At 42.6% G+C, this 27,214-nt stretch overlaps 1 protein-coding gene and 1 non-coding gene across 2 annotated transcripts in view; both read left to right on the plus strand.

The window, feature by feature from the left end:
• Positions 1-10,296: 10,296 nt before the first annotated feature.
• Zmat4 (zinc finger matrin-type 4) overlaps positions 10,297-27,214 on the plus strand; it is a 309,004-nt gene continuing 292,086 nt past the window's right edge. Inside the window, exon 1 of the mRNA XM_052162649.1 lies at positions 10,297-10,398. Coding sequence (XP_052018609.1) covers positions 10,297-10,398 — 102 coding nt within the window. The remainder of the gene's footprint in view (positions 10,399-27,214) is intronic.
• Positions 20,624-20,730, plus strand: LOC127669054 (U6 spliceosomal RNA). The gene has a single exon (XR_007974265.1). It is a non-coding gene; the product is annotated as a U6 spliceosomal RNA (small nuclear RNA).

Genomic DNA, 27,214 nt, shown 5'->3' on the forward strand with positions numbered 1-27,214 from the left:
CAGACATCATTATACACAGAGATTAGCCATGCGGTACTTTGGATACAAGAGGGGACTCTAATCTTTTTAAATTGGAGACTGAACCAAGGAAAAAGCTGTCAGTGACATAGACTATAGATGGTTCATTTCCAGACCATCTTGCCCTCATTGGTATATATATATATATGGTGTCTATCTGTCATTTATCATGTATCTATATGCCTGCCATCCATCTATCCATCCATCCATCCAACCATCCATCCATCTGTCTGTGTGTCTATTTATCTGTCATCTCTGTCATCAGATTATCACTTTCACCATTTGCCATCTGTAATAGCAGAATGAGTACCCACAGGGCATCCTCGGAAGCACGGATTAGATCTGGCAGCATCCTACTCATGGCTATCTGGTTCTTTCTTGTCCTAATCTTCCTCCTCCTTCACTTGAGGTACCATCATCTTGTATCCTGTGCTTAATTATTTCCAAATATTTTTCCAGAGTTGCAGCTTACCTGGATGGATGTCTGTGGCTTAAAAAACATCTTGTGTGCGTACTCTTTGTACTTTCTCTTCATTTGATTATTAGGAGGCCGTGGCTCGTCCGTATTCTGCCGTCTTGCTGTGTTGTATTTATGCCCCCATCCTACCTCAGTGTATTTATCTACCCTCTGTGCATATGCAAGGTGTACAAAGTTTGCTATTTGAAGAATGTGCCATCCTCATACTTTACCTGCCCCACACTGTATATAAAATAAGCAAGATCTTTTCCCCCTGCTCTACATTGTACATAAGCAATATCTCCCCCCCCCGCCCCCCGTAAAGTAGTGAGAATAGGACTGTTGGGTTTGTAGGATAATGCTTAGCTTTCAAGCTATCTTGTTAAAATTGTCTGGAAGATCCTGTGTCCACACCTTCCACAGCACTTAAGATAGCCTGACACTCTAGCTGTCACCAGTCTCCTCACTGATTATGCATGAGCACAACACGTGCGCAGTAACCTTTCCGTGTCCCATTCCCATGGTGGCTGAATTCTCTAAGCCATCAGCATTTTTGCTACTTGCTGCATGCCAAGACAGGATGTGTCACAAGACCTTAAACCAACTCAGATTTGAATGGAAGCTCTGTTTAGTTAATGGCACAGACAGTGAGCCAGTCCTTTCTCCTCTCAGTGACATATTTTAGTTACTGGATGGAATTAATTAGTTCAATAATTAAAAAGTTAATGATTAATTAAAATTTAAATTCAAGTGGCACTCTGGCCACTTTTGATGTCCTACAGTTAGTCGGTGCTGGGAAGGAAGGTGGTGAGAAAAATCAGGGCCTGGCAGTTTGGCTTCCTTGTAAAAGGTCCCATTAAGTTAGCATGCTGTTGTGAAGGAGAGAGAGACATGGATATGTCTGACTGACTGGCTACCCATGTAGTAGGCATGCAACCTGGGTCCAAAGCCAAGCAATGGTTGGCCATGCCGCTTTATGTCACCTTTGGATACAGGCACTGCCATCTACATGATTGCTGCATTGAAGAAAGGGCAGCGCCGTCTTCACCAATCATGTAAATAACTTACAGTAAAGGAATGCTTATCTATAAGCTGTAAGTTTGAAGACTTGTAGACAATGTTGAAAAGAAGTGCTATGATTTTTTTTTTTTTTTTTTTGGCTAATTAAAGAAATCCACTCTTCTTGAACATTCACTATCCTCCTTTGGAATTTGATGGCTCCACAATGAATTTTTGCCTTGCTTTAAGATTTATTATTATTATTGTTTATTATTACTTTATTTTATTAAATCAAAGCATGTATGTGGGCACACATGGGTGCAGGTGACTATGGATGTCAGAAACTTCCAGAACTGGAGTTAAAGGTGGTTGAGAGTTGACCAACATGGGTGCTGGAAAATCAACCCATGGGCCTCTTGGTGAGTAGTCTATGCACTTGACCACCATGCCATCTCTTTAGCCCTGGCTTTCCTCATTTGAACATAGAGAGGCGGGTAGGGTCTGCCTCTCTAAAGTGTGCATAACATTGGTTTGGTACAATGAATGCGAAACAGGACTGCTCTTTCCTCTCTCTTGCTTTCCCTCCCCCACTTTTACTGTCCTCCTGGTCTTTGGAGCTTTCTGTTTCAGTACTTCCGTCTGTCCTTCTGTCCTTCCCCATGTGATGCGGGCTCTGGTTTTACTCTGACTTGATATGGAGAAGGAACTGAAAACCCAAGTTCTCTACCTTTTGTCCACCCAGCTGATGAAGGTGAAAGAGTTTATCCAGCAGCCTCTTGCAGAAGCAAACATAGTTTTCCCTGACAATAGCTTCATCAGCTTGCTAGGCCCATCATTTGGGAATAGACAGACTTGTTACTAGTGGACGCATCCGGCTATTCCCCAAACTGATGTTAAGTATCTTCTAGAAGCCTAGACAGAGATTTTTTTCCCTACCAGGAATTTTTGCTTGCTGCCCAGTCTTATGTTAGGTGGAGAGAGACTTCTGGTATTGAAATCATCTTGGCCAGAACCTTCAGGGCAAGAAGAGGTCCTTGAATGGCACAGATGGTATTGGGAGTGTAGGAAGCTTTTTGCCTCAACTGGTGTGAATCTTTTATTGATGTGGAGGGAGGGGTGGAGGGAGGGAGGGAGGGAGAGAGAGAGAGAGAGAGAGAGAGAGAGAGAAAGAGAATAGTCTGATAATAGTCTAATAGTTGGGGGGAGCATGGTGTATGTTTGGTTCTGCTACAGATATCTTCTCCATGAGATCAGATTCTTAGAGATTCACTAACAGTACACTAACCTTGAAATCCAAGCAGTGCCAGGCAGGTAGATAATACCCAATAAAATTTGAGTAATGAATAGAGGGTCAATATACAAGGCTGTGACACGTCTGAGACTTTGGTAGATGACATTTGGCGAGTGGCATGAGATTCCGAAGGGATTTCCAAAGAACTCCATAGAAAGCCCGAAGCTGTGGCCTCGCTGCTCAGCACCAATGCTGCTGAGACCCTGTGGGATCTGCACTGCAAACTTCAAAGGGAAAGGAACCCAAAAGGAGATGTGGCTGGGAGCCAGGCTCCTGCTGCAAGCCCTGTGGCTCGCCTCAGAGTTTGGCCAGAGTGCCACTGTCTTGCAAGCTGGCAGTATGATGATGCTACCTACCTTCCTTCCCAGATGCCGCTGGGCCAGGCTGTGTGACAGGAGAGAGGCTGACAGATGTGGTTCTGTTGCCAGCAGTGGCGCGTGCCTGTGAGTCAGAAACCACAGAGCCTAGTCTGACAAGGGAAGAGAGTAGCGCCCTGAAGGGGCAATTTCTCAAATGGTGTGAGTCAGTTTTGCTCCTGCTGTTGACAAGAAGCAAGGGAAAAGTATGGGGGTAGCAATGGGGGTGCTCTCAGCTCAGGGTAGGAAACAGAACTTGTGGTTGTGTCTAGTTTGATGGGTGGTGAGGGTGCGGACTACCAGATTCCTTTACTGGAACATTAGGCCTTCTGGTCAGAATGATGGCTGTAATTTGGAGAAGCACAGGACCTCAAAGGTTCATCAAGATGATCATATCTTTGACTTTCACCCTGCACAAAGGCACGTTGTGAGATCTTTTATGGAGAAACATGGACAGGAGGATTAGACCAAAATCCCAGCACAGACACCCTTACCTTTTCTGCTCCTGCTCATGTCTGCTTGTTACCCTGTCCTCTGGCTGGATTTTGGAACCTACTTTCATTTCTGGAGTAATTCTTTTGCCTGGTTTTTTTTTTTTTTCTTTCCCTGCTTAGTCTGCTGCCACGGCAACCAGCCCTGCATCACTGCATCATCCTCTTGGCTTGGAGGGAGATGCAGTGGAGACAGGGCAGAGCCATCGTCGGAGGCTCTTGGGTGCCTGTGGGGGTTACAGAGGAGCACTGTTGACTTGTATTTTGAAGCATCCTGTCTGCTTTCAATTCTTTTAGTCTGTGTTGCTAGGTAAGCTAGTGGAGTAGGCTATAGCGACAGAGACCTGGAAGAAGAAGAAGGAGGAGGAGGTGAAAAACGGGCATAGCTAGAAAGCACTGGAGATAGCATCAGGGTTCAGGGAACAAAAGCCATAAAGGACAATGGAAGAGCAATCTAAGGCTTTTTGTTTTGTATTGAAGATGGGCCAGTTCTCATTCCAACAGTCCCCTTCGACTTTCTGAGCATAGTTTCAATACCAATAAACTAGAGCAGAAAACAAACAAACAAACAAACAAACCAAACTTGTAAGTGCTTTGGGGGCTAACTGATTGTTAAATGTGGACGGCACATTTTATTTGAGATTCTTCTTTGGGGACCATTGCAGGAGATAAAAGCTCAGGTTGTCTGTGTTGAATACTGGGAAGCAGAGGCCAGAGATGCAGAGAGCTGCTTAGTTATTTCATGGTAGGCAGGAAGGGCATATGGCAGAGAGAGAGAGAGAGAGAGAGAGAGAGAGAGAGAGAGAGAGAGAGAGATGCCAGATCTGGTTAGCTTGGGCATAGAATGCCATAGTTCCTCAAAGGGTCAGGCTAAATTGAAAATAGTAGTGGGTATCTAATCTGAAGGTTGTCATGGTGTCCATGTCTGAAATCTTGTGGATATAAACATGGATGCAGGATATCTATCTATGAGATGGTGGCAAGTCGTAGCTCTGTTCAGGCCAAGAAAGGGAAGTCTAGGTATTGAGGTCAGAAATGTCCCTTAGGCATCTGTCCTGGCTTTCAAACACTTTTAGGGTCCTGGACAGAGGGGCCATGGCATAGACTCAGCTGTACACAGAGAGTGGAGAAATGCAGCCCAGCCAGGGGATGCACCTGCGGACAGAGGAGTCCTCCTTGGCCCTTGGCCCGGAACACTGACTGTCATGTTGGAGACTCAGGAACCTTCAGGCAAGTTAGTGAGCCCCAAGTCTTAGCGTTTTCACAGAGACAATAAGGCTTTTGCAGAGCTGGTGTAGGGCGAGGCCCCAGGCAAAATCTTTACTCCCAGGTCAGGAGAGTTTACAAGGATCATGCGCGATTAGGAGGGCACTTAGCGGAACTACAGTTGTGGATCTGGAGAGTTCACAGAGTAGCCCCTGAGATACCTGTGGGGGTCTGAGGGTTGGGAATGACACAAGTCTTAATTCCTGGTCTTAAATGGTGACTGACAGGAGAGTAGGTGGATAGAAGGTGGATGAGCTTTAGGCTGATGGCTGCCGTAGATTGATAACCACAGAGGGGACCTTCAGGGCTTCTTTCTTCAGAGAACTGGGGTGAGGTTGATGTCCCCCACCCCTGAGGGAGCATGGTGACTCAGACACCTTGGATGAGCCACGGCAATATGTTGTGGGCGAAGTTGCTGGTATAGATGTCTTGTCAAGCCTCAGATTACGTATGCTCCCTTCTGAGCCCCCTAGGAAGCAGGCTACAGGGGAAAGAGCAGAAATTGGAGAGAGGGAGGCAAATTCTCATCAAGTTCCCATAGGGAGCTTTGGTTCTTCCAGTGATAAAAATAGACTGTAGGTATTCCTGGAGTGCGGGGTCCTCACAGGCCCCACGCCTGAGTATCTGCTGGCAGGAGGGGTTGCCAGCTGCGTCTCATCATCTGAGGAAGGTCCAGGTAATAGAATGGCAATAGGGACTATGATTTCCGCACGCTGGGTCTGCCATCGTCCTGCTCAGCCTCCAACGAGGTTCTGATGTTTATTTCTCTTCTTAAATATTTACAGTGTTACTCCCAAAGCACCACATCAGAACTGGTAACACTGCTAACAATGGTCGGAATATTGACTTCTTAAGGGTCTGCCATCTGCCACTCTGGTCTGATGTTTTACCAACCCTGCTTCTGATCCTCGAAGTATCCCGGCGAGACTCATCCCTTCGCCTTCACAGATGAAGAGAGCAGAGCACGGGAAACATATTGAGCTGGCTGGACACCCTGGCTGGTGAGCCACGGGAACCAGAGTGGGAGCTAATGATTTGCTCTCCCCAGGAGCCTCACGGGGCTTGCCAGGTCTCTTGAGTCACTTTTGTTTTTCACACCGTCAGTTGTGGAGAGGAAAGAACAGTCTTAGTCCTTCTCATGGAGCTTATAATGGTTTCAGCCTGTGGTTCTTCAGTCCACTGTTAAGAAGGCCAGAAGAAAACTGCATCCAGGGGCCCTGGAAAGGCCTCCCTGTGCCCCCTGAGCTACATTTAGAATTTGACTGTTGTCAGCTCTCCTGGTAGTCTCCCCGTGCCTTCCCGGGTCACTTCTCCATTCATGTCTTAGCTCTCTCTGCTTCCATTTTACTCTGTGGTGTCCACAGTTAATCCTTCACATGCATTCTTATACCCATTGGTAAGCAGGTCTTTTTTGTGCCAGGGGAAAGAACTGACTTAGAGTCTGGACCTGTTTTCCTCTATCCTTATCCATCGTCCAGTCTTCAGGTCTAATCCAACCTCCTTGGAGAGTTCTCTAACAATCTATCTTGTCATCTCAAGCAGGCTAGCATGTTTCAACAATGTTTTTAGCAATTCTTTGTCTGAGGGACTGTAGTGTGTGTGTGTGTGTGTTTCTCATATTGCTCTTGGGCATTTGGAACCAACGTGTACTTGCTGGTTTTGTGTGTCAACTTGACACAGGCTGGAGTTATCACAGAGAAAGGAGCTTCAGGTGAGGAAATGGCCTCCATGAGATCCAGCTGTGGGGCATTTTCTCAATTAGTGATCAAGTGGGGAGGGCCCCTTGTGGGTGGTGCCATCCCTGAGCTGGTATTCTTGGGTTCTATAAGGAAATAAGTTGAGCAAGTCAGGGGAAGCAAGCCAGTAAGGAACATCCCTCCATGGCCTCTGTATCAGCTCCTGATTCCTGACCTGCTTGAGTTCCAGTCCTGATTTCCTTTGGTGATGAACAGCAATGTGTAAATGTAAGCTGAATAAACCCTTTCCTCCCCAACTTGCTTCTTGGTCATGATGTTTGGGCAGGAATAGAATCCCTGACTAAGACACAGGATTGTACCTACTATCATTGCTTTGATCCACATATAGTAGTGTCTCAGTGACTATTATATAGTGATACATGCCTTTAATTCCAGCTCCTGGAAGGTAGAGATAGTCTGTCCTTTAAGGGAACCCTGGTCTATGTAGCCAATTCTGGGCCAGTCAGGGATATGTAGTGAGGGGATGCTGGGAGATACACACTCACTCACACACACACACACAGAGGCTCTTGCTTTTCAAATTTTCAAATTTGAATTTTGAATTCATATAACATTTGAATATATATATTGCCCAATTCTGCATTCAACTCTTACTCTTTTATACCGTCAATTTTATATACCTGTTTCTCCCAGAATAAACCTGGGACAGCAAAGTCATCTGACCAGATTCACATATGGTCTGCTCCTCTGCTCTGTCTCCTGGGGATAGCCCTGGTCTGGGTGAATGTTGAAAATAATTTAGGTCACTTGAGTCCCTGGTGATGGCTTTGTGATGTGCCTTTGATGTGCGCTATTGACTGAGCAGCAAAGATGAACCTTTTGTTTTTCAGTTAAGAGGAAACTAGACTCTTCCGTCCTATTATGCTTGTCTTTTTACCCAGAATGCCCAAGGATCTTATGCATTCCAGATGGGAGGTTCCTCACACTGTGGCTCTGCCTCTAGAGGACTTGATGGCTCTGGTGCTCTCGCAGCTGTTATAGGAGACATGGCCAGTTAGCATAGTGGACAAAGCTAAGAGAGGAAGTTTATTCTGCTTTTCTCTCTCTTCCTACCTGTTATGTTCTGAAGGACAGGGAGGCTGAGAGCTCTTCAAACAAGCCAGAGGAGGGGACCAGATGGTAGCTTTCCTTCTTGAGAATTCTAGTCTTTGAATCACAAACAGGATCTCATCCTTGTCTAGAGTGACCTGCAAAGAAAGAATTCTCCGCCCATGTTAGACTGACGCTTGTCCAGCAATGGCTGCCCACTAGTACTTACTGTATTCAGGTATTCCACTCATGCCTCAGACCCACAAGGGTCTTCATTGCCTGTCCCATTGCACGCAGACTTGCTCAAACAATATTCTTACATAAGATGATGGGGAAAGCCATATTTTCTCTTCTTTTGAGGTTTTTTTTTGGGTAGTCTACACATTTTATGTTCTGCCTTTAAAGTTATTTCTGCCGCACAGCTGCTTTACTGAGACACAGACTCCCACGCGCTCTGCTCGGTCCAGCGAGCGTGCACCTGAATATCCTTTCACGGTGCCTGATTCCTGCAGTTGGCCGAATGATGAGGAAGGAGTGTGCAGGGAGCTCAGAGATTCCTATTAAGCAGGTCACCCATGAATCTATCTTCATGTGCGTCTTTATTAAAAATAGCAGAGAACAAGATAATCCTTAAGGGCAGCCACTTACAGGAACTTGGCTTAAAGACGTATGTTCTCACTCACTATTAGACCGTTCGCGTGCTCTGCTCCCGCACTCAAAAGTTATTTTCACCATTTTCATTCTGGAATGAGAATAAAGATTACAACCGAGGCTATCCTGTCGGCAGGGCCCACTTTTCCCTGTTAGACCATTCCTGGGGTCTCCTTGCTTCCCTGGTATTGCTCTTGAAGATGGGCCATGCTGAAATCAGACACAAGGTTATTGGGGAAGGGCAGGACTCAGAAAGAGACACAAAAAATTTCTCTCTTCAGAATCCAAGTGTGGGTATCTCTTGAAGAAGGAAGATTCTCTGTTGGGCCTAAGACAGAATTACTGTGTGAAAGGTACCACAGGGTAGATTTCTATTCAACCCAAGAGACATGCAGATTGCACCCTTCCTGAGGCAGATTGCATTGTGTATGGTGAGGAGTAAACCTTAGCCTATGGCAAAAGGTGGGCTTCAAGCTAATTAACCATTTGCTAGAGACAAATTCTTCCAGAAATTATAGATCCACATCTGCTCTAAGACTCAATGATCTATAGTATCTGCAATAATTAGTGGTCATTTCAGGTGTTTGAAAATATGATTAAAGTTTTACATTTAGCACTTTTAAGATAGTGCCTTGTTTGATTCACTGCAATGTTCAACAAGTAAAAATTTACTATAATCAGTTGAGTGATCAACTCACACCACACTGCAGCAGCCGTCCTGTGATGGATCTGCCTCCTTTGGAAAAGGGAACCAGTTAGGTCATGCCACCGAGCAGTAATGCAGTTTTGGACAGTCCAGAAGGTAAGGTGAGGGCGTTAGAGTAGGATGAACCCATCATGCACATAGTGGGCCCACAAGTGGAGACTCTCTTGTCCTTCTGTGGTGCAGTCTGGTATAGGCTTTATCTGTTGCCTCTTATCAAATTCGCAGCTATGAGGACTTAGGTCGAAATCTCATGGGAGGTTGGAAATAGAGGATACATTTATTTACCATTTATTCAGTTGTGGTGTGAGGTGATTAAGATGGTTTAGTGGACTCTGAAATCCATATATATAGAAGGTGGCATGTATGGGAAGATCTCCTTGTGTTCCAAGATGTGAGGTTAGAAGGAAGGCTGCACCCTGATAGCTTCAAAGTGTAGCCACTGAATCCTAACCACATTTTATGTTGCATATAAAGCTCCTGTGATATCTTGTTCCTTGATAAAAAATATGTTCGTGATAGAAACATTTCAAAACAAAGTTATTACAGAACAGTGACCTATCATTTCTGAAAGTGCACTCCACATATTTAAAAACAAGTTCTCTGCTATGCGCATACACGTCTGCACACTTCTGAATCTGGATTTGTAACCCACATCTTATCTCTAGGGTGAGGATGTATCAGAATGCTTTTGACCTAGTTGCTACTGTTGCATGAATTGGGTACTTTTTTGGATGCTTTCTTAATTTATATCACACGTGTAATTATTTTGTCACAGAAAAACAATAGCTACAAATCTGGTTTGTTTATGCAGAAACATTAAAGATGGAGTCTATCTTTTAAGGCTCTAGCACCTCTGTTGGATTTTCTTTCTTTCTTTTTTCGTTTTTTTTTTTGTTTGTTTTGTGTTTTTATTTTTGAGAGAGGTTTCTCTGTGTAGTCCTGGCTGTCCTGGAACTCACTCTGTAGACCAGGCTGGCCTCAGAAATCTACCTGCCTCTGCCTCCCAAGTGCTGGGATTAAAGGCGTGTGCCACCATTGCCCAGCTTCTCTTGGATTTTCATAGTCAAATGATTAATTCCTCATCATTGAGGTTAGTTGGTTATGGCAATGTTGGGGTTTGGATGTTCTACCTCTTTGCTCAGCACACCAGCTACTGGGACCCTGGCTTTTCACGCGTTTAGTGTTCTGCATTGTCATCAGAGTAACAGACTCCCTTTCTTCTTCTTTCTTTCTTTCTTTTTTTTTTTTTTTTTCTGTTGACTTTTCTTTAGCCTGATGAAGTCCTCCGATATCGATCAGGATTTATTTACAGACAGTTACTGCAAGGTGTGCAGTGCACAGCTGATATCCGAGTCCCAGCGGGTGGCCCATTATGAGGTAAGGAGAGCTTGCTCACTCGACTGCAGTCCTGCTATGGGACTTGAGGATACTTGCTCATGGGACTGGGGAGTTTTCAGAACCACACATTGTAAGCCTGTATAATGTGAGTCAGGTCGTGACTGTGTTTATTGGAAAAAGGGAGTAAAGGCTGGGGACATTATTCTGCAGCCTTGGAATTTCTAAGACTTTTATTTATTCATGTTTATTAATATCTTTAATGTGTTCTTCCTACCACAGGAACCCAGTGGGTCTCCTTTCCTTGTTTTCTCTGTGAGGGATACATGTCAGTCAGATACACCAGTGAAGACAGGCTCAAAGGCCCTTGCTAGTCACACAGGGAAACTTGGGTCTCAGCAGGGGTAAAGGCGCTTCCTCTTCAGATAACCTTCCCGGTGATAAATGCCCTAACTGTTCATCAGAATGTCTCCTGCAATCACAAGCAAGTTTTAAACCCCAACCACTCCAGAAGGGCATTGTGATCTTTTGCACAGGAGGACTGATAGATGCTCTTTGGTCCTGAATCAGCAGCTGAGGATGAGCGAAGAGGGGTTGTCTTATGTCCCAGAGAGGAGCCAGGAAGGGAGCACCCAGAGCTGGGATCCCAAGACACTGACTGCTGCATTGTGTCTTCTGGTTTCTAAAGATTGGGATAGGGGTTTCCAGGTGTAGTGACTTGTAAGGAAGCCTGGGTTACAAAGCTTAGCCAGCAATGTTGGATTTTCATCCGTCGAGTCTAGTAGGTGCCAGTTGTCACTCCCCGCGGTTCCTCTATGGACTCCAGAAGTAACAATGACAACACAATGAGATCATAGCCCTGCCTTTCCCAACGGGGTTTTGTGATAAACTAAATGCAGCCTTTAATAGTGTTTGTGGAAATGCTTTGGAAGCCGAGCGTGGCAAGCACACAAAATTCTTTTATTGGCGTGAACTCCTTGGCTGCTGCGCCTTGATGATGAGGAGTGAGCTTGTTCTTTGAACATCTGTGAAATCAACATCTGTCGGAGACAGTCAGGAGAGCTGCCTGCCCCTGCCATTCCACAGGGGATTGGTTCCTGAAACCCCAGGCTACTCTGTAGGTCCCCTGTAGAAAGCTGTGTGCTATTTACAGAGAACATATCCTCCCCATATCTTGTTCAGTGATCTCTCACATCTGCCTCGCTCCTAGCACCTACCTCACCTCATTTGCATAGATTCAGCATAGTACTGGCTTGTGGCAAATTGAAATGTTGATTTTCGTAACTTTCTGGACCCTCCCTCCATCCCCCGCCCCCACCCCACCCCTGCTTTTAATTTGTGTGGGAATTATAGACCTGAAGGCTGACACATTATTCTTTTGTCGAGAGGAAAGTGAGTACTGGGAGCTGCAAAGAGTGAACTTGTTTATCGGGAATAAATTCATTGTTTTGGAAATAACGAACTCTCTAATCTCTGTGGATATTGTTCATAAAAGCACTGTTAGTATGAAGTACCACTGAAGATCAGGGAAGTTTCTCCTGCTCTGAAATTGCACACCTTTTATACATTTTGTTTAAATTTTTAACCATTGTTTATGATGTATGAGGATAGAAACTGTGCTGCTTATTTGCTCTTCCCTAATTCCTGAGCAACATCTGCATGCGTGTGCACATGCATGTACATACACACACATACATACACACACATACATACACATACACACACACATATACACATATACATATACACAATTTAATATATATTTTATTTAATTATAGGTATTCTTAGCATCTGTGAGGTGGATGGGTCTCTTTCCTAAGCATTCTGGAGATGTCCCTCAGTACTGTACCATTAGCAGAACCAGAAGCTGATCCCAGAGTATTAAGACAACAAATCCTTAAAATAAACTAACAAGAAAACAACAAAACAGCTGCTTGACTAAAGGTGTAGTTATTTTGATCTCAGGTTCTCTTATTGATGTACTGGACTCTTGCTGTGGTGTAATCTAATTGTTTACGGTATGTGTTAATTGAATGTAGCACACGCGAGTTAGGAAAAATAAAGCAGTCGATAGATCCTGGTCAGCGGTGTCACATTTGGTCCAGCAATGCTACGTGTATTCCCCCGGAATGTGGGTGGATGCTGAGAGATGCCTTTCGCTTCTTCCTTCTATCAGCTACAGCTTGTGTATTCTGGATGCAGAGAGGTCAAGGCAAAGACAGGCAGAGAGACAGGGATCCCTCCTTTCCTTGTCTCTCTTGTCCCGTTGTTTGGGACACCTACACAGTAATGTGCCTCAAACCACCAGGGACTATTTGAAAACTGGTATTCTATCGATCTGCCTTAAGCTCCACATACAACCTTTGCTGAAATGAGCTGTTGAGTGGGTTTCTCAATGAGATAGAAATCTCGCTCAGTTCATTCAGAACACTGTTGCTGTGATGCTTCAGTGTGGCTCACTTCTTCAGTCCAGACTGGTAACAGCCCTGCTTCCCTGTGGGAGCACATCAGTGAACCTCACTGCGTATTTCTGTGACTGGTAGCACTAGTGTTAGATACCCGAGAGATTCAGAACCAGCGTTAGAAATGGGCTTTGTGTCGTTTAGTCCATGTATATGGTTTTATTACAATTATTTACTAGTGTGTGTTTGAATGTCTGCCTTCCAGAGATAAACAACTTGGGCCATGGTGGATAACCTTGATTTTTATTTATGTCTCTATTCTTTTTGCAAGTATTCTTTTTCCAGCACTTTTGAGTTTGTGTTCATCGGCGGTATTGGCTTGTGATCTTTCATTTTCATTGTGCTTTTGCCTGGTTTGGGTATTAGAGTTACAAGGACTTTATAAGAGTTTGAGAATACTCCTCCTTCCTTCTTCATCCTCCCTCCCTCCCTCCCTCCCTCCCTTCTTCATTCCTCTTTTCCTTCCTCTCTCCTTCCCTCCTTCCTTTCTTCTTTCTTCCTCCCTCTTTCCTTCTCTCCCTCCTTCATTCCCTCCCTCTCTTTCTTTTTTCTTTATTTCTTTTCCTTCCTTCCTCTCTCCTTCCCTCCTTCCTTTCCCTTCCTCCCTCTCCCCTCTCTCTGAATAGTTTAAGAAGGGTTGGTTGTAGATGTATGAAAGTCTGGTAGAATTCTGCTGTGAGTCCATCTAGCCTTGGACTTTTTTTTTTTTTAATTGAAAGGTGTTTTATTACTATTCTCATTTATTAATATCCCCATTTACTGTGGATCTATTTAGGTTGCTGACTTCTTGATTTAATTTTGGTGGTCTGGCTGAATATAGAATTTTATTCATCCCTTTTAGGTTTTCAAGCTTAACAGAATACATTTTAAATGTATTCCTCTCTCTTTCTCTCAGTTAGGTAGGCCGTGTGTCTGCCGGTCGTGTTTAACTTCTCAAGGAACCAATTCTTAGACTTATTGATTCTTTGAATTGTTTTGTTTGTTTTTATACCATTAATTTCTGCTCTGAGTTTTGTTATTTATTGCTGTTTTAACTGGGTTTGGCTTTGGTTTGTCCTTTCTTTTTCCAAATCTTTGAGTCATTTCTTGGTATTCTTTCCGAGTTTTGAATGTAGGCACACAGAGCTATACGATCACTCACTTGTAAGGCTGTTTTCAATGTGATGCGGGCTGGATTTGACAGGCTGGGAAGGTGACTAGATGACAGGATCAGCAGACTCACTGGGGTGGACACAGGAGGAAGATGCTGCTTTGGCTAGTTTATTGTCACCTGGATACAAACTAGCATCATCTGGAAGGCTGTAGGTAGGCAAGCCTACAGAGCTTTTTCCTAATCAGTGATTGATGGGGGAGGGCCCAGCCCTTTGTGGGCGGGTCTACCTCTGGGTAGGTGCTCCTGGCTTCTTAAAGAAAGCAGGCTGAGCAAACCAGGGGGAGCAAGCCAGTAAGCAGCATGCTTCCACGTCCTCTGTGTCAGCTTCTGCCTCCAGGTTCCTGCCTTGTATTGATTTCTTCCTTCAGTGATCAACTACAGTGTGGAAGTGTAAGTCAAATAAACCCTTCCTTCCCCAAGTTGGTTTTGGTCGTGGTGTTTTATCGCAGTGAGACCAACCCTGACTAAGACAGAAGCCTGTGATCTGTCTGTGCAGAGAAACGGGATGTCTCTTGTTTGCTTTGATACCATATGTGTTGCCACACGCAGAAACTGGACGAGAATCCTTGCTGGAAGCATATTCACTGTGTTCGCTGGAGATATAGACACTGCTGTTGTCTTTCTCTATATCTTGATTTGTGTCTATATCATTCGGTTCTTTTTCCTCTTATAACCAGGTATTTTTAATACGGCTTGAGTATCTTGAGAAAATTGATGAGTTATGAATATAAAATATTCATTTTATATTAATGTTTTATTCATTTTTTGAAACACTGAATTTACATAATTCAAAAAATCAGTAAATATAAAATAGTGTACAAAGTAAAAAAATTCTCCCTTTTATTCTTGTTAGTTCCCCAGATGCACCCAGCTTTCTTTGAAACATTTTATTCATATATATTTGTATATGTGTGTGTGTATGTGAGTGTATATAATGTGTGTGTATGAGTGACCAATACATATTACATATAATGTATATTACAAATGGAGAAATACTCTACTTTTATTTTTGCTGTGACACGGATGTCCATTACATAGTTGCAGAGCAGATGAATTCCAGAGTGAATTTGTATTATTTGACATAGGCACAGAAATATGAAGCGTCCCAATGGCCCGGACCAATGGGAGTGGAAAAGCCTTTCTCTGGTTCAAATAGAAAGGATGGACATGTGTATAGGAAATATCAACCACGGCTTTCTCCTCCTGGGTGACAGCAGCCTGAGACTACTTTCCTAAAAAGAGGTCCTACCAAGATTAGCTAAACCTGCCTCCTTGTTTATCTGTATACTAAGAACCTGTCTCCTTATTCAGCTGTGTATAATAAACCCACCCCTCCTTGATTCCGTTGTATAAGTTAAACACAATGCTATCCCACAATGCAGCTGTTCTTCCTGAGTCCCCTTGTTTCCCAAGCCATGCAGGAAACACTCATGGTTATACTGAAATTTGTAGAGAAGTATTTTCTGAATTGCCGTGAAACTCCATGGTATCCTGAATGAAACTGGTAAAAGACAGACAGACTTCAGCTCTCAGAGCCCTTGGCTCTGCTGCTTGGCTCTCAGATTCCCCACCTGTACAGACTGCCAACGTTTGCTGGTAATTTTTCTTTCAGAGTTCTTTTCTTGGAATTCACCAGAGGCCATATTCATTCTGGACCTGATGGTGTTTTTTTTTTTTTTTTTTTTTTTTAATTCTTCTGCATTAGCCAAAGAGGCAATCCCAAAGTCTCTTGAACTGAGCAGCGGGCTCTAGTATTGATCTATAGCATGTGCCTAGCCTCACTTTCTTCCCATGTTCTGAGGTATTACAAACAGTATGCTTCCTTGTTCTGTAAGATTTGAGAATTTAATTAGCTTCTTTAGGCTTTGATTAAGATGATTTAATTTGGAGTAGTGTTTTTCTACATTTGAATTGTTTCACAGTATTAATTTACTTTCCTCATTTGCAAGGGCACAAATGCCCTTGGACAGGAAGTTACTGGTGGGGGCCCCTCTGCTCAACCCCTGCAGCGTACCTCGGTCCCCTACCAGAACAGTCTTTTTAAACCAATTATGCCAACTGGTAAAAGCCCTTCCATTCTTTTGAGAGATTTCAGACTTTACTAATAGAGAGGAAAAATGGACTAGAATTTTCTCCTCTGCTTTGAGTATTTGTTCTGGATCGTTTTGTGTCAACATGACACAAACTAAAGTCATCTGAGAGGGAGGAACCTTCATTAAGAAAACGTCTCCATAAGATGAGGCTGTAGGCAAGCCTGTAGATCGTTTTCTTAATTAGTGGTGGATGGGGGAGGCCCCAGCCCATTGCGGGAGGTGCCATACCTGGTCTGGTGGTAACTGGGATCTATAAGAGAGCAGTCTGAGGATGCCATAGAGGACCAAGCCTGTAGGCATCATCCCTCCATGGCTTCTGCATCAGCTCCTGCCTCCAGGTTTCTGCCCTGACCACTTCCATGGTGAACAGTGATTTGTAAGTGTAAGTCAAATAAATCTCTTGTGTTTTTTTTTTTCCTCCAAGTTGCGTTTGTTTCTGATGTTTCATCACAGCAATAGTAACCTTGACTAGGACAAATTGGCACTCCATGTGGGATATTGCTTGACCGGTCTGATGTGTTTTTCTAGGATTGTGGAAGGACTTTGGAACTTTAAGCTAGAAAAACCATTGAGTGTACAAAGCTCCATGAGCTCTTACATGGCAGGTTGGAAGATAAAAGCAATGAGAGAAATGCAGACAATGGAGGTCTGGCTTGAGATGTTGCAGAGGGAGGTTTGAGAGGCACTAAAAACTATCAGGCCATTGCATATTTGGATTTGAGAATCTGTGGTTCTGGTTAGCTGGGACTGAAAATCAGCTATGATTAACAAGAGACTAGAATCACTGAAGTAAAAACATTGCTTTTCTGGGACAATTGATGCTGGTCAGCTGGAACTGAGGAGTTAGTAGTGATTAATAAGAGGCCGGCATGGTTGAGGTGAAATCTTTTGGTAAGTGTTTTCTCAGCGTCAGCACACAGAAGCTATGTTCTAGAGGTGCCTGAGGTTGTACCTCCTACTGAGAGTAGAACTTGGTGGTATAAGTTAAGACTCACCCAGGTGGTACTGGTTTTGAAGACATGGAGGAGTTATAGAGAACAGCTGAGGCTTGGTATTTGTGGCAGGGCTGGAATTCCTTGAGAGAGAGCCCAGAAGAAGCTGCTGGTGAGAATGCAGCCCAGTTTCAACAGAAGACCCAGCATTTTGGAGTTGTTAATACCATGGGATGACTACCAAGAACAGCAGCAGCCATGGAGTGGAGCTGGCTTGAGCCTAGGAGACAACACACAACACACAAGCTGTGTGTTCTGTAGAGGGTAGAGCCAGAGAAGTGACCCAGTCACTTTGCTCCCCGTGCCTGAACTTTTTAAAAATAAAATATGGCTAAGTTGCATACTTTCCTATTGGTCTACAGTACCATATAAAATGCACTCTATTGGAAAAAAGTTTCAAAGACAGAAACTTCAGGATAAAATTGCACCACAGAGCCAAGCCAACCTCATGACTACCTTCCCAGACAACCTGAGTATAATGATCACAGACCATTGTTTTGTGGTCTGTGACCAATGGTCTATGACCATTGTTTGTTTGTTTTGCATTTCCTAGTGTTGAAGTCATCCTGCTGGATTTTAGTGTTTGGGTCTGAGATGACTGGAAAGAGGGATAATAACCAGATATTTTCTCCCAGTGTGGTGAAATTTGGACACAGCTGTGGTTTCTGCTATGTGTTGTATTTATACTGACTGTATGTTGATCATACTTTTTCACTTTAGGCTGGTGGTAGATACTAAAGAGAAGCAAGAACAGTAACCAGCATCAAGTAGAAAAAAGTATGTGTACATGTGTGTGCATGTACATGTGTGTGCCTGTGAGTGTATGTGTGTGTTTGTGTGTATATGTGTCTGAGTGTGTTCATTCAGTGTGACAAGGTGAGCCTGTATGTAGGACCCAGCACACCCTCTCGTGCCGCCCCTCTCTATTCCTTTTAGTCAGTCTATGGTCATACGCTGCAAATGCAAGGCTAACTGACTGGTGAACTTCCAGGATCTCACTTTTTCCTTTCCTGTATTACCGTAGGAATAGGCTTAGAGACACAGTCTGCCATATCTGGCCCTTTATGTAGGTTCTAGGAATTTAAACATACGCTCTCATGTCTTCTGCCTTGTCAGGAGCCATAATAGGACAAGCTAATAACTAGCAGGTGATCTTCCTGGGAGGGTCTGCTTTGGATTAATCAGCGACAGATTTGCTTTGATGAGACAAGGCCTAAGAGGATTCATTTTACAAAAGATTCCTGGTATTACTATGATTTTCCTGTTATTATTAAATGGTTATAACAATCACTAGGTAATAGCCCACCCCTTTGGATCAGATCTATGAAGATGTACTGTCTTGTAGTGATGCCATATAGACAAATAGATGACTTCTTAAGTCTTAATGATGATCCTATAAGAATTCCTAAAATTATATCGGTGATTATTAAACTCTTTTACACTGGGACTGTTATTAGGTTCTTTTCAGATAGTCAAAGCTTCAGTGAGAACTGTCAGTCCCCTATGTGTCACCAGTTAATTGCTCTTAGATGGTAACCAGACTTTCTCCTACTCAGAGCATATTCCAAGAGGTGATAAAACAGTTAACCAAAGGTCATAAAAAGGGAACTAATGATTTATTATTGGTGCTAGGACAGGGGACAAAATATTGACCGGGTTTATCTATACAAAACTTATCTAATAACTTAGTTAAGGGTTTCTATCTTCAGTGAGCCTGTGGAGCTGAGACAGGTGATGGGTGTTTAGCCAGATAACTACTCCTAATGGACATGCATGTAAACTTTCTCTGTTGTAAACTTCTATTTCAGTTTATGATTTGATTTTTTGTGTGCACTTGTGATTAATTCTTTAATATGTGATCATGTATTCTGAAAGATGTATAAGTGCTGAGGACAAAAAGATGAGACTAAGAGAGAGGAATCTTTTGCCTTTTCCTGCTTAGAGAAGACATTTTTTTTCCTTTCTCCACTTAGAAGAATTTTTCCCTTTCCCCACTTAGAATCTTTTCGCTTTCCCCCTTAGACAGATTTCATAGAAAGCTTTTTACAACTTAGTAATAAACGCTATAATCACTTTTCAAAGTGTCCCTTTTTCTTCCTTTAACTTCTGACTAGCAGGCTGAAAGTTAGAGCCCAGCAGTTCCTGCTGAGAGAGAACAATGGCCACATTGCTTCACTCTTCCCTGTTAGAGGACAGGTGTCAATCACCTAGGTCCTTTACCCTCAGAAAGAGCAAGAACGTTTCTAGGACTTTTTTTTAGAAGTTATCGTCAGCATTTCAGTACAGTTAGAGAGCTAGAATGTAAGGAGACTTTAAAGCCACACCCGAGTCCTACTGTCACCCTGCCACTACACTCTCCAGGACGGGAGGCTCCTGGCACTACCTACTCTGTCCCCTTCCCTTCTTTTCTTCCTTCCTTCCATCCCTTTTCTCTTTTCTTTCTTCCCTTGTACTCCCTCCTCCTCCACTTGCTCCTGCAATCTTCCTTCCCTCTTTTCCTTTCTCTCCCTCCCTGTTTCCCCCTCCCTCCCTCCCTCCCTCCCTTCTTCCCTTTCTTCCTTCCTCCCTTCCTCTCTTCCTTCCTTCTTTTCTGATATAAGTATTCGTGTAGCTGAGATTAGCCTCAAACTTATTGTGGGGCAAAAAAATGACCTTTGTCCATTTCCCAGGACATGTGGTACTAAACTCAGTTTACCTTGGGAAATCCATGACATAAAAGCACGTTGCCAGCTGAACTGCATCCCTAGAATCATTTTACAAACATCTGATATGGCTTTTATTTATGTTCTTTAAAATGTGTATAGCTTCGTGGACATGGATATTTTTACATTTTTTTTTTTTTTGGAATAGTGTTAGATTTAGAGAAACATTGCAAACCAGTACTAGAATATTTCTGTTTATACTTGACCCAGTTTCTTCTACTGATAGCATCTTCCAATACTATAGTAAATTTGTCATCCAGTGGAGCAATGTTGATGCATTATGCTTCTGTAACATGCATTATTAAGTAGCAAGTCTGGCCTATATTCAGATCTCCTTACCCTCCCCTTTCCTGTCCCTTTCCTGCCCCAGGGGTCCACCCAGGCTTCACCTAGCATTCAAATGACACATCTATTGCTCTTGACACCCTGACTCCTTTTCAGACCTCCCTCATATTTGCAAGCCTCGCCAGTTTTGAGGATCATCAGCTGGCCCCTGCTATGCCTTTGTGGAGGGGAAGAGCTCAGAGGCAAAGTGAGCCTCTCGCAACAGTGCAAGGTGCCAGCAAATGGTTTTCTGATATCAAACCTATCTCCACCTTGCTGTTTGGTTCAGTATTGTGTTGTTACACATGCATATGACCCCTTGCTTCTGATGGTTGCACAAAACTCTGTGAGTATTGGTTCAATTTTACTTTACCATTGTTTTAGGGACAAATATCCACATTGTCTTCAATACCCACTCCTCAACCCTGCCTCACTTCTTTGACAGCTATCCCTAATAGATTTCCTGGAATACTTCTCTGAGTGTTCATCTTGCATGTATGTACAGCACAATGTGGAATTTCTCCATCATAAGACATAATTGGTGCTTGCTTCGGCAGCACATAAACTAAAATTGGAACAATACAGAGAAGATTAGCATGGCCCGTGCACAAGGATGACACGCAAATTCGTGAAGCGTTCCAAATTTTTAAGATCAAAAACTCGGGAGAAAACAGGTGCTGGTGAGGATGTGGAGAAAGAGGAACACTCCTCCACTGCTGGTGGGGTTGCAAATTGGTACAACCACTCTGGAAATCAGTCTGGCAGTTCCTCAGAAAACTGGGCACCTCACTTCTGGAGGACCCTGCTATACCACTCCTGGGCATATACCCAGAGGATTCCTCAGTATGTAATAAGGATACATGCTCCACTATGTTCATAGCACCCCTATTTATAATAGCCAGAAGCTGGAAAGAACCCAGGTGTCCCTCAACAGAGGAATGGATACAAAAAATGTGGTATATATAGACAATGTAGTACTATTCAGCCATTAGAAACAATGAATTCATGAAATTCTTAGGCCAATGGATGGAGCTGGAGAACATCATACTAAGTAAGGTAACCCAGTCTCAAAAGATCAATCATGGTATGTACTCACTGATAAGTGGATATTAACCTAGAAACTTGGAATACCCAAGACATAATCCACATGTCAAATGATGTCCAAGAAGAACAGAGGAGTGGCCCCTGGTTCTGCAAAGGCTCAGTGCAGCAATATAGGGCAATACCAGAACAGGGAAGTGGGAAGGGGTGGATGGGGGAACAGGGGGAGGGAAGAGGGTTTATGGGACTTTCGGGGAGTGGGGAGCCAGGAAAGGGGAAATCATTTAAACTGTAAATAAAAATATATCCAATAATAATAAAAAGACACTTCAAGATAAATAGGGATCAATTAATTAATAAAAAAGGTTTGTAATGAAAAAAAGACATAATTGGTTGTTGGATTATTTTGTCTTGAGATGAGATCTCAGGGTGGTGGCTGGCTTGAACTTGCTATGTAGTTGAAAATGACTTTGGACTCATTTTCATGTCTCTACCTTCCCTAGTGCTGAGATTACAGGCATGTGCTGCTGTGCATGGCTTACACATTAGAGTGGATCTGATCCCAGGGCCTTCTGCATGTTAAACAACACTTTATCAACTGAGCTACACACCCCCCTCCATGGGACATTTTAGTTCTCAATTGGACTAAGCCTTTCTGTCCTACCCATAGTCCATGAAGGTCCTCATATCGTTGCATGTCTGTCAATAACTTAGCATTCTCATTTCCTCTAATCTATTTGGCATTTTGTATATTCTTATCCTAAATTGTGTTCTATAATGATAAACTTTATAATAACATTCAGAAACTGCTCAGCCATTTAGTTTTCCCTTCTATCTGATTTCTATTCATATCCTCAGTCTAGATTTCCTTTGGTTTCCTTGGTTTTTTTTCTGTTTGTTCTCATTTCTTTTTCTTGGGCTCAGATACTGTAAATACCTGCGCCTATTCTATTATGTGCATGCGGCTGAGTTTTGATAATTTTTTAAGTTGCTGAATTTTGTGTGGATTCTAACAATGCTGATTTATCACTGCGTCTCTCTGTGCAGAGAAGGCTTTCCTGTTATTGCATTATTGTTGCTGTTTAAATTGGCTTCTGATTGGAGGTTATTTTCTATGTGCTCCTTTATTTCTTTCCCCGTATCTCTGTTGCTCCTCTGTTTCCATGTGTTTGTGTGCCACTGTCTCACTCTTCCTGAAGGATGTGGCCATGGAGCGCTAGTGCACACTCACTAGTGCACGCTCACCCCTGCTCCCCACTGATTGAATGAAGCTAAGCACATCCGTTGCTTTGCAGTTCCCTTGCAGTGAGCAATGTAACTTAAAACCTATCTGTGTCAATATGAGTCAAGGTGAGCTTTTGGTATTAGACAAATAACATTTTCTACCACTAGAATGATATGAACATTTCTTGCCAAGCTCTCTTGAGTTCTTCCATAGTAAAAAGTCAAAGCATGTTCTCTTATTTTTCAGCTCCCACCAGAAGCTGTGGTTTCCTTATCATATTTTACTTGCAAGTCACAGTCATGTTCAGGGATTTGTTTGGAAACCTTTATGCTTTCAGGTGTTCCAGTGTAGTCTACTTTGTTCTAAAGGTAAAAAAAAAATCATGTTTTTTTTTTGAATAAGCAATATAGTATGTGCTTTTATGTTCTTGGTGACATGTCTAACTCCCGTCCTATGGGCTATCATTACCTCCTGTCTGCTCTTCATCTGTATAATCGGGGCAGTCTAGAGGCACAGATTCAAATCTGCATAACAGTATATACTGTCTTATGATGAACCTTTCCTGCTTTAAGGGGTGCTGGAATTGCTCATGTCGGTGTGAATGACTCAGTTAACTTGGTTTCTTCTGACGCTAGGTATAGTCATAAGACCAGAGCAAATGATTGTGGGAATCTAGTGCTGAATAGGACAAAGCCACAGGGGTTTTAGGAATAGATGTTGGCCCTTTAAGACCCCACGTGTCCTTGGACTGCTTAGCAAACCCAAGCAATGCTGGGAGTGGTATTTATGTAACAATCAATACTCTGATTCCACTAACTTGATGCCACATGACATTTAGACTTTGTCATGAAATGTTTTCTGAGAAGAAGAATATGAAATCATGTCACAGTACTAGCACTGGAAAGGCCACATCTAGAAGGACACAGTGGCCAGCTTTTTTTTCCCCCTGTTTCCATCAGCCAGATAATATCAAATCAGAAGAGAGGTGTGAGTTGCAGCTGTTTATGATCATCTGAGTTAGGGGTCAGACAATAGCCCACACTGATAATGTGCTTGTATTTATTCCCCCAATGTAAGTTTTTTAACTTCTACATGTAAAAGTACTATGATAGAGCCTGTTTCCCTATTTTATAGAAATTTGTAGACTTCTATAGATAAAAACAAGCCCTCCAAACAAACAAAACCCCAAAAGCCAAAACAACAAAACAAAAAAACAAAAGCAAAACCAAACCCATGCATATATTTCAGGTCAAGAGTTTAATAACTTCAGGACTTGAGGGTTGGCTCAGTGATTAGAAATGTTTACTGTTCTGGTAGAAGACCAGAGTTCAGTTCCCAGCACCCACATCATGTGTAACTCCATCTCCAAGAGACCTGATGCCCGCTTCAGACCTATGCATATATTTAAAAAAGGAGAAAATAAGAAAGAGCTCAGATCTTAGAAATGAATAAGTGAATGGTAGCAGGGATTCCACCTGCAAACATGGGGGACATGCATGTGTCTGCACAAGGCATGGGTGTGACACTGCAAGGCATGGGTGCGTGAGCCACCAGAGACACAGGACAGCCCATTTATGAGGGCAGATGAAATTCGCCTTGCTCTTTTCTGTAGCAAATAGGAAAATACTAGAAAGAATTGCCTGCATCTTTTCTTGAGACCAAATTTGTATACATGATAGAGCTAATAATTTAGAGACAGGAGTTAATTGTTCCCAATGCAGAACAAGACCAGCCTTAGACAGCATATGACTGAGTAGTAAGGTGCTGATGTTTAAGAAATACTGTCGGGCGGTGGTGGCGTATGCCTTTAATTCCAGCACTTGGGAGGCAGATGCAGGTAGGTGGTTTTCTGAGTTTGAGGCCAGCCTGGTCTACAGAGTGAGTTCCAGGACAGCCAGGGCTACACAGAGAAACCCTGTAAAAAAAGAAAGAAATCCTACTCTTTTGTGTTGAGATTTCTGTCCTAAATAGGATCATGAAGATGTCATTGTCATCTGTGCACTGAGTTTAAATGAAACAATGCAAAACTCCCGATGATGAATTGTTACTCCACACGTTTAGACGTTTAAATTCTGCACACCCAGGTGAGAGTTCAGAAAGTGCACAGCTGTGTTTCGGACAGGCCAGGAAGACAGCTTGAGACTGCAAATTCTCGTAGGCTTTCAAATTTTCGTTTCTTAAAGATGATTCTGACTCCATGTATTTTTACAAGATTTTTTGTGATAACAGTGTCAAAAGATAAGGTTTTTAGAAAAAGGATGGAGAGAAAACTTACTTTTCCTTGACAAGATTTATTTGATCCTTGAGAAGTTTGTTCATAAGAACACATGAGAAATTCTTTTCTCTAGTTTAAGAAATGTTGGTTCAATATATATACACACATATATGTACATATATTCATATATATAATGGGATATTTAATTGCACCATCTGGTCATTCCATCTTTATTTAAGATTATATTTTATTAATATTTTAAATAAGCATTAACTTTACATACCACCCAGGCTTTGTATGATATTTCTATACATACATGGAGAATGTACTCATCAGCACTTTGTTCTTGTCCCTTACTATCTTCTCCTCCCAGTCAGCACTTTTTTCTCATTCCCTTACTCCCTCTCACCCTGGTTTCTATATCACCACTAATCTATTAAGTGGATGTTTTATAGCTTTCATACAAGAGAGTGAGCCTGGTATGTTTGACTCTTGGGGTCTGACGTATTTGTCAACATAACAGCCTCTAGTTCCATTTATTTTGTTACAAACTAGAGGCTTTAATTTTTAAATTAAAAAATACATTTATTCATGTGCACGTGCACACAAATGCACACCACAGTGTGCTAGTAAAGCTAGGTCCCCAGACTTGAACTTAAGTTACCAGCATGGTAGTAAATGCCTTTGCCCACTGAGTCATCTTGCCAGCTCTAAGGTTGTCCTGTATTATGGTTGCATACTTGGTTTTGGATAATATGTCTATTCATCAGCACCGAGGGTAAGTCTATATTTTGGCCATTGTGGGTATACTTCAGTAACTATGAGTGTTCCAATCTTGTTGGTATGCTGATTTTATTTCCTTGGACATATACCTAGAAATGAACAGGAAAGGTGAATTGCACAAATCATACTATAACTTTTTCTTTTTCCTTTTTAGTCTTTTGGGGAACCCTCCACGTCTTTTCATATAGATTGTGCAAATTATATTCTTACTAATAATATATGTGTTATCCTTTTTCTGCACCATCACTAGTATTTGGTGTGTGTGTATGTGTATGTCTCTCTGTGTGTGTTTGTGTGTGCACACTTTTTCTATTTTAAGACAGGCTGACCTTGAACCTGGGCAGAGCCTGCTTTTTCAGCATAAGTGCTAAGATTATAGTTTGCATCACCAGGGCTGTTTTTATTTTTCATTTGAATAATAATCATCCTAACAGGAGTGACATAATGTAAGATAATTGTTTTAATTCTCATTTTTCTTGATGGTTACTGATATTAAGTATTTTTATTTTTTCCTTTAAATTGAATTTCAAGTTATAACACAGAGTAAGACTGTTCCTTGTGGCACACACAGGCGCGTGCGCGCATACACACACAGGCCCACAGGCGCGTGTGCACACACACACACACACACACACACACACACACACAGCTCTTTGTTTTCATTTTCTCTCCTTCCCATCTTCTCCCATAATTCCCCTCTTCTCTTTTACTAGTTTCCCTTCCTTCTCCCAAATAGTCTCTCTTACTTTTCTGGCACAAACATTTCATAACCCTGGCTGACTCTGACTTTCTGCTTTCTTTAGATTCTATCATAGTCCGCACTGCTACACAGGCATACCTGCATGCATGCAATCACACACATGCACACATACACACACACACACACACACACACACACCCAAGCACACATATGCAATCATGCACAAACATAAACACTCAATCACACACACATTCAAACATGCACACATGCACACACTCACAGACACCTGGGCACACACGCATATGCACACAAACACACAAATCTGGGAGTTACAGATAAGAGAAAACACACAGTACTTTTCTGAGTCTGGCTTCTTTTCCAATGTAATGATGTCTATTTCGTCCATTTTCATTCAAATGTCATAATTTTCATTCTTGACAGCCGACTAAAATTCTGTTGTGTATATTTAGCATGGTTTTCTTTATCATTCATATGCTGATGGATATCTATCTAGGCTGGTTCCATTTCCTGACTACTATTAATAGTGCAGTAATAAACAAGTTTATGTAAGTCTTGCTGTGGTATGTTGATTTAGAGTCTTTTTTGTTATATATGTAGGAGCAATAGAGCTGGGACATGCAGTCATTCTATTTTTAGTTTCTGTTGAACTGATTTCCATAGATGTTACACCAGGCACCTCTTTTCCCATATTCTCCCCAGTAAATATTGTTTCTTGGATCAAAGTCATCTTGACCTGGGTGAGGTGTAACCTGTTGCGGTTTTGATTTCTGCTTTAAGGATGCTAAACACGGTCCACATATATTCGTTGGCTATCTGTGTGTCTGCCTTTGAGAACTGTTAATTCAATTCATTTTGGTCAAGGAGAGGAATGTGGAGACTCTGGGGCATTTCATTACTTGGTCTCCAGATGGCTGCTGTGTGGGGGAGAATTAGGTGTGGCCTTGCTGAAAGAAGTAAATCACTGGACTTTGAGGTTTCAAAATGCTGGCATCACTTTGAGTTTGTGGATCAAGATGTGGGTTGAGTTGCTGCTCCAACCCCATGCTTGTCCTGCACCTGCCATGCTCTCTGCAATCATGGCGCTGTATGGCGCTGCATGCAATCATGCATCAACTCTTATCCCTCTGGGATCTTAAAACACACCTTC

Source organism: Apodemus sylvaticus, chromosome 18, assembly GCF_947179515.1.
Source record: "Apodemus sylvaticus chromosome 18, mApoSyl1.1, whole genome shotgun sequence".
In the NCBI taxonomy this organism is placed as follows: Eukaryota; Metazoa; Chordata; class Mammalia; order Rodentia; family Muridae; genus Apodemus; species Apodemus sylvaticus.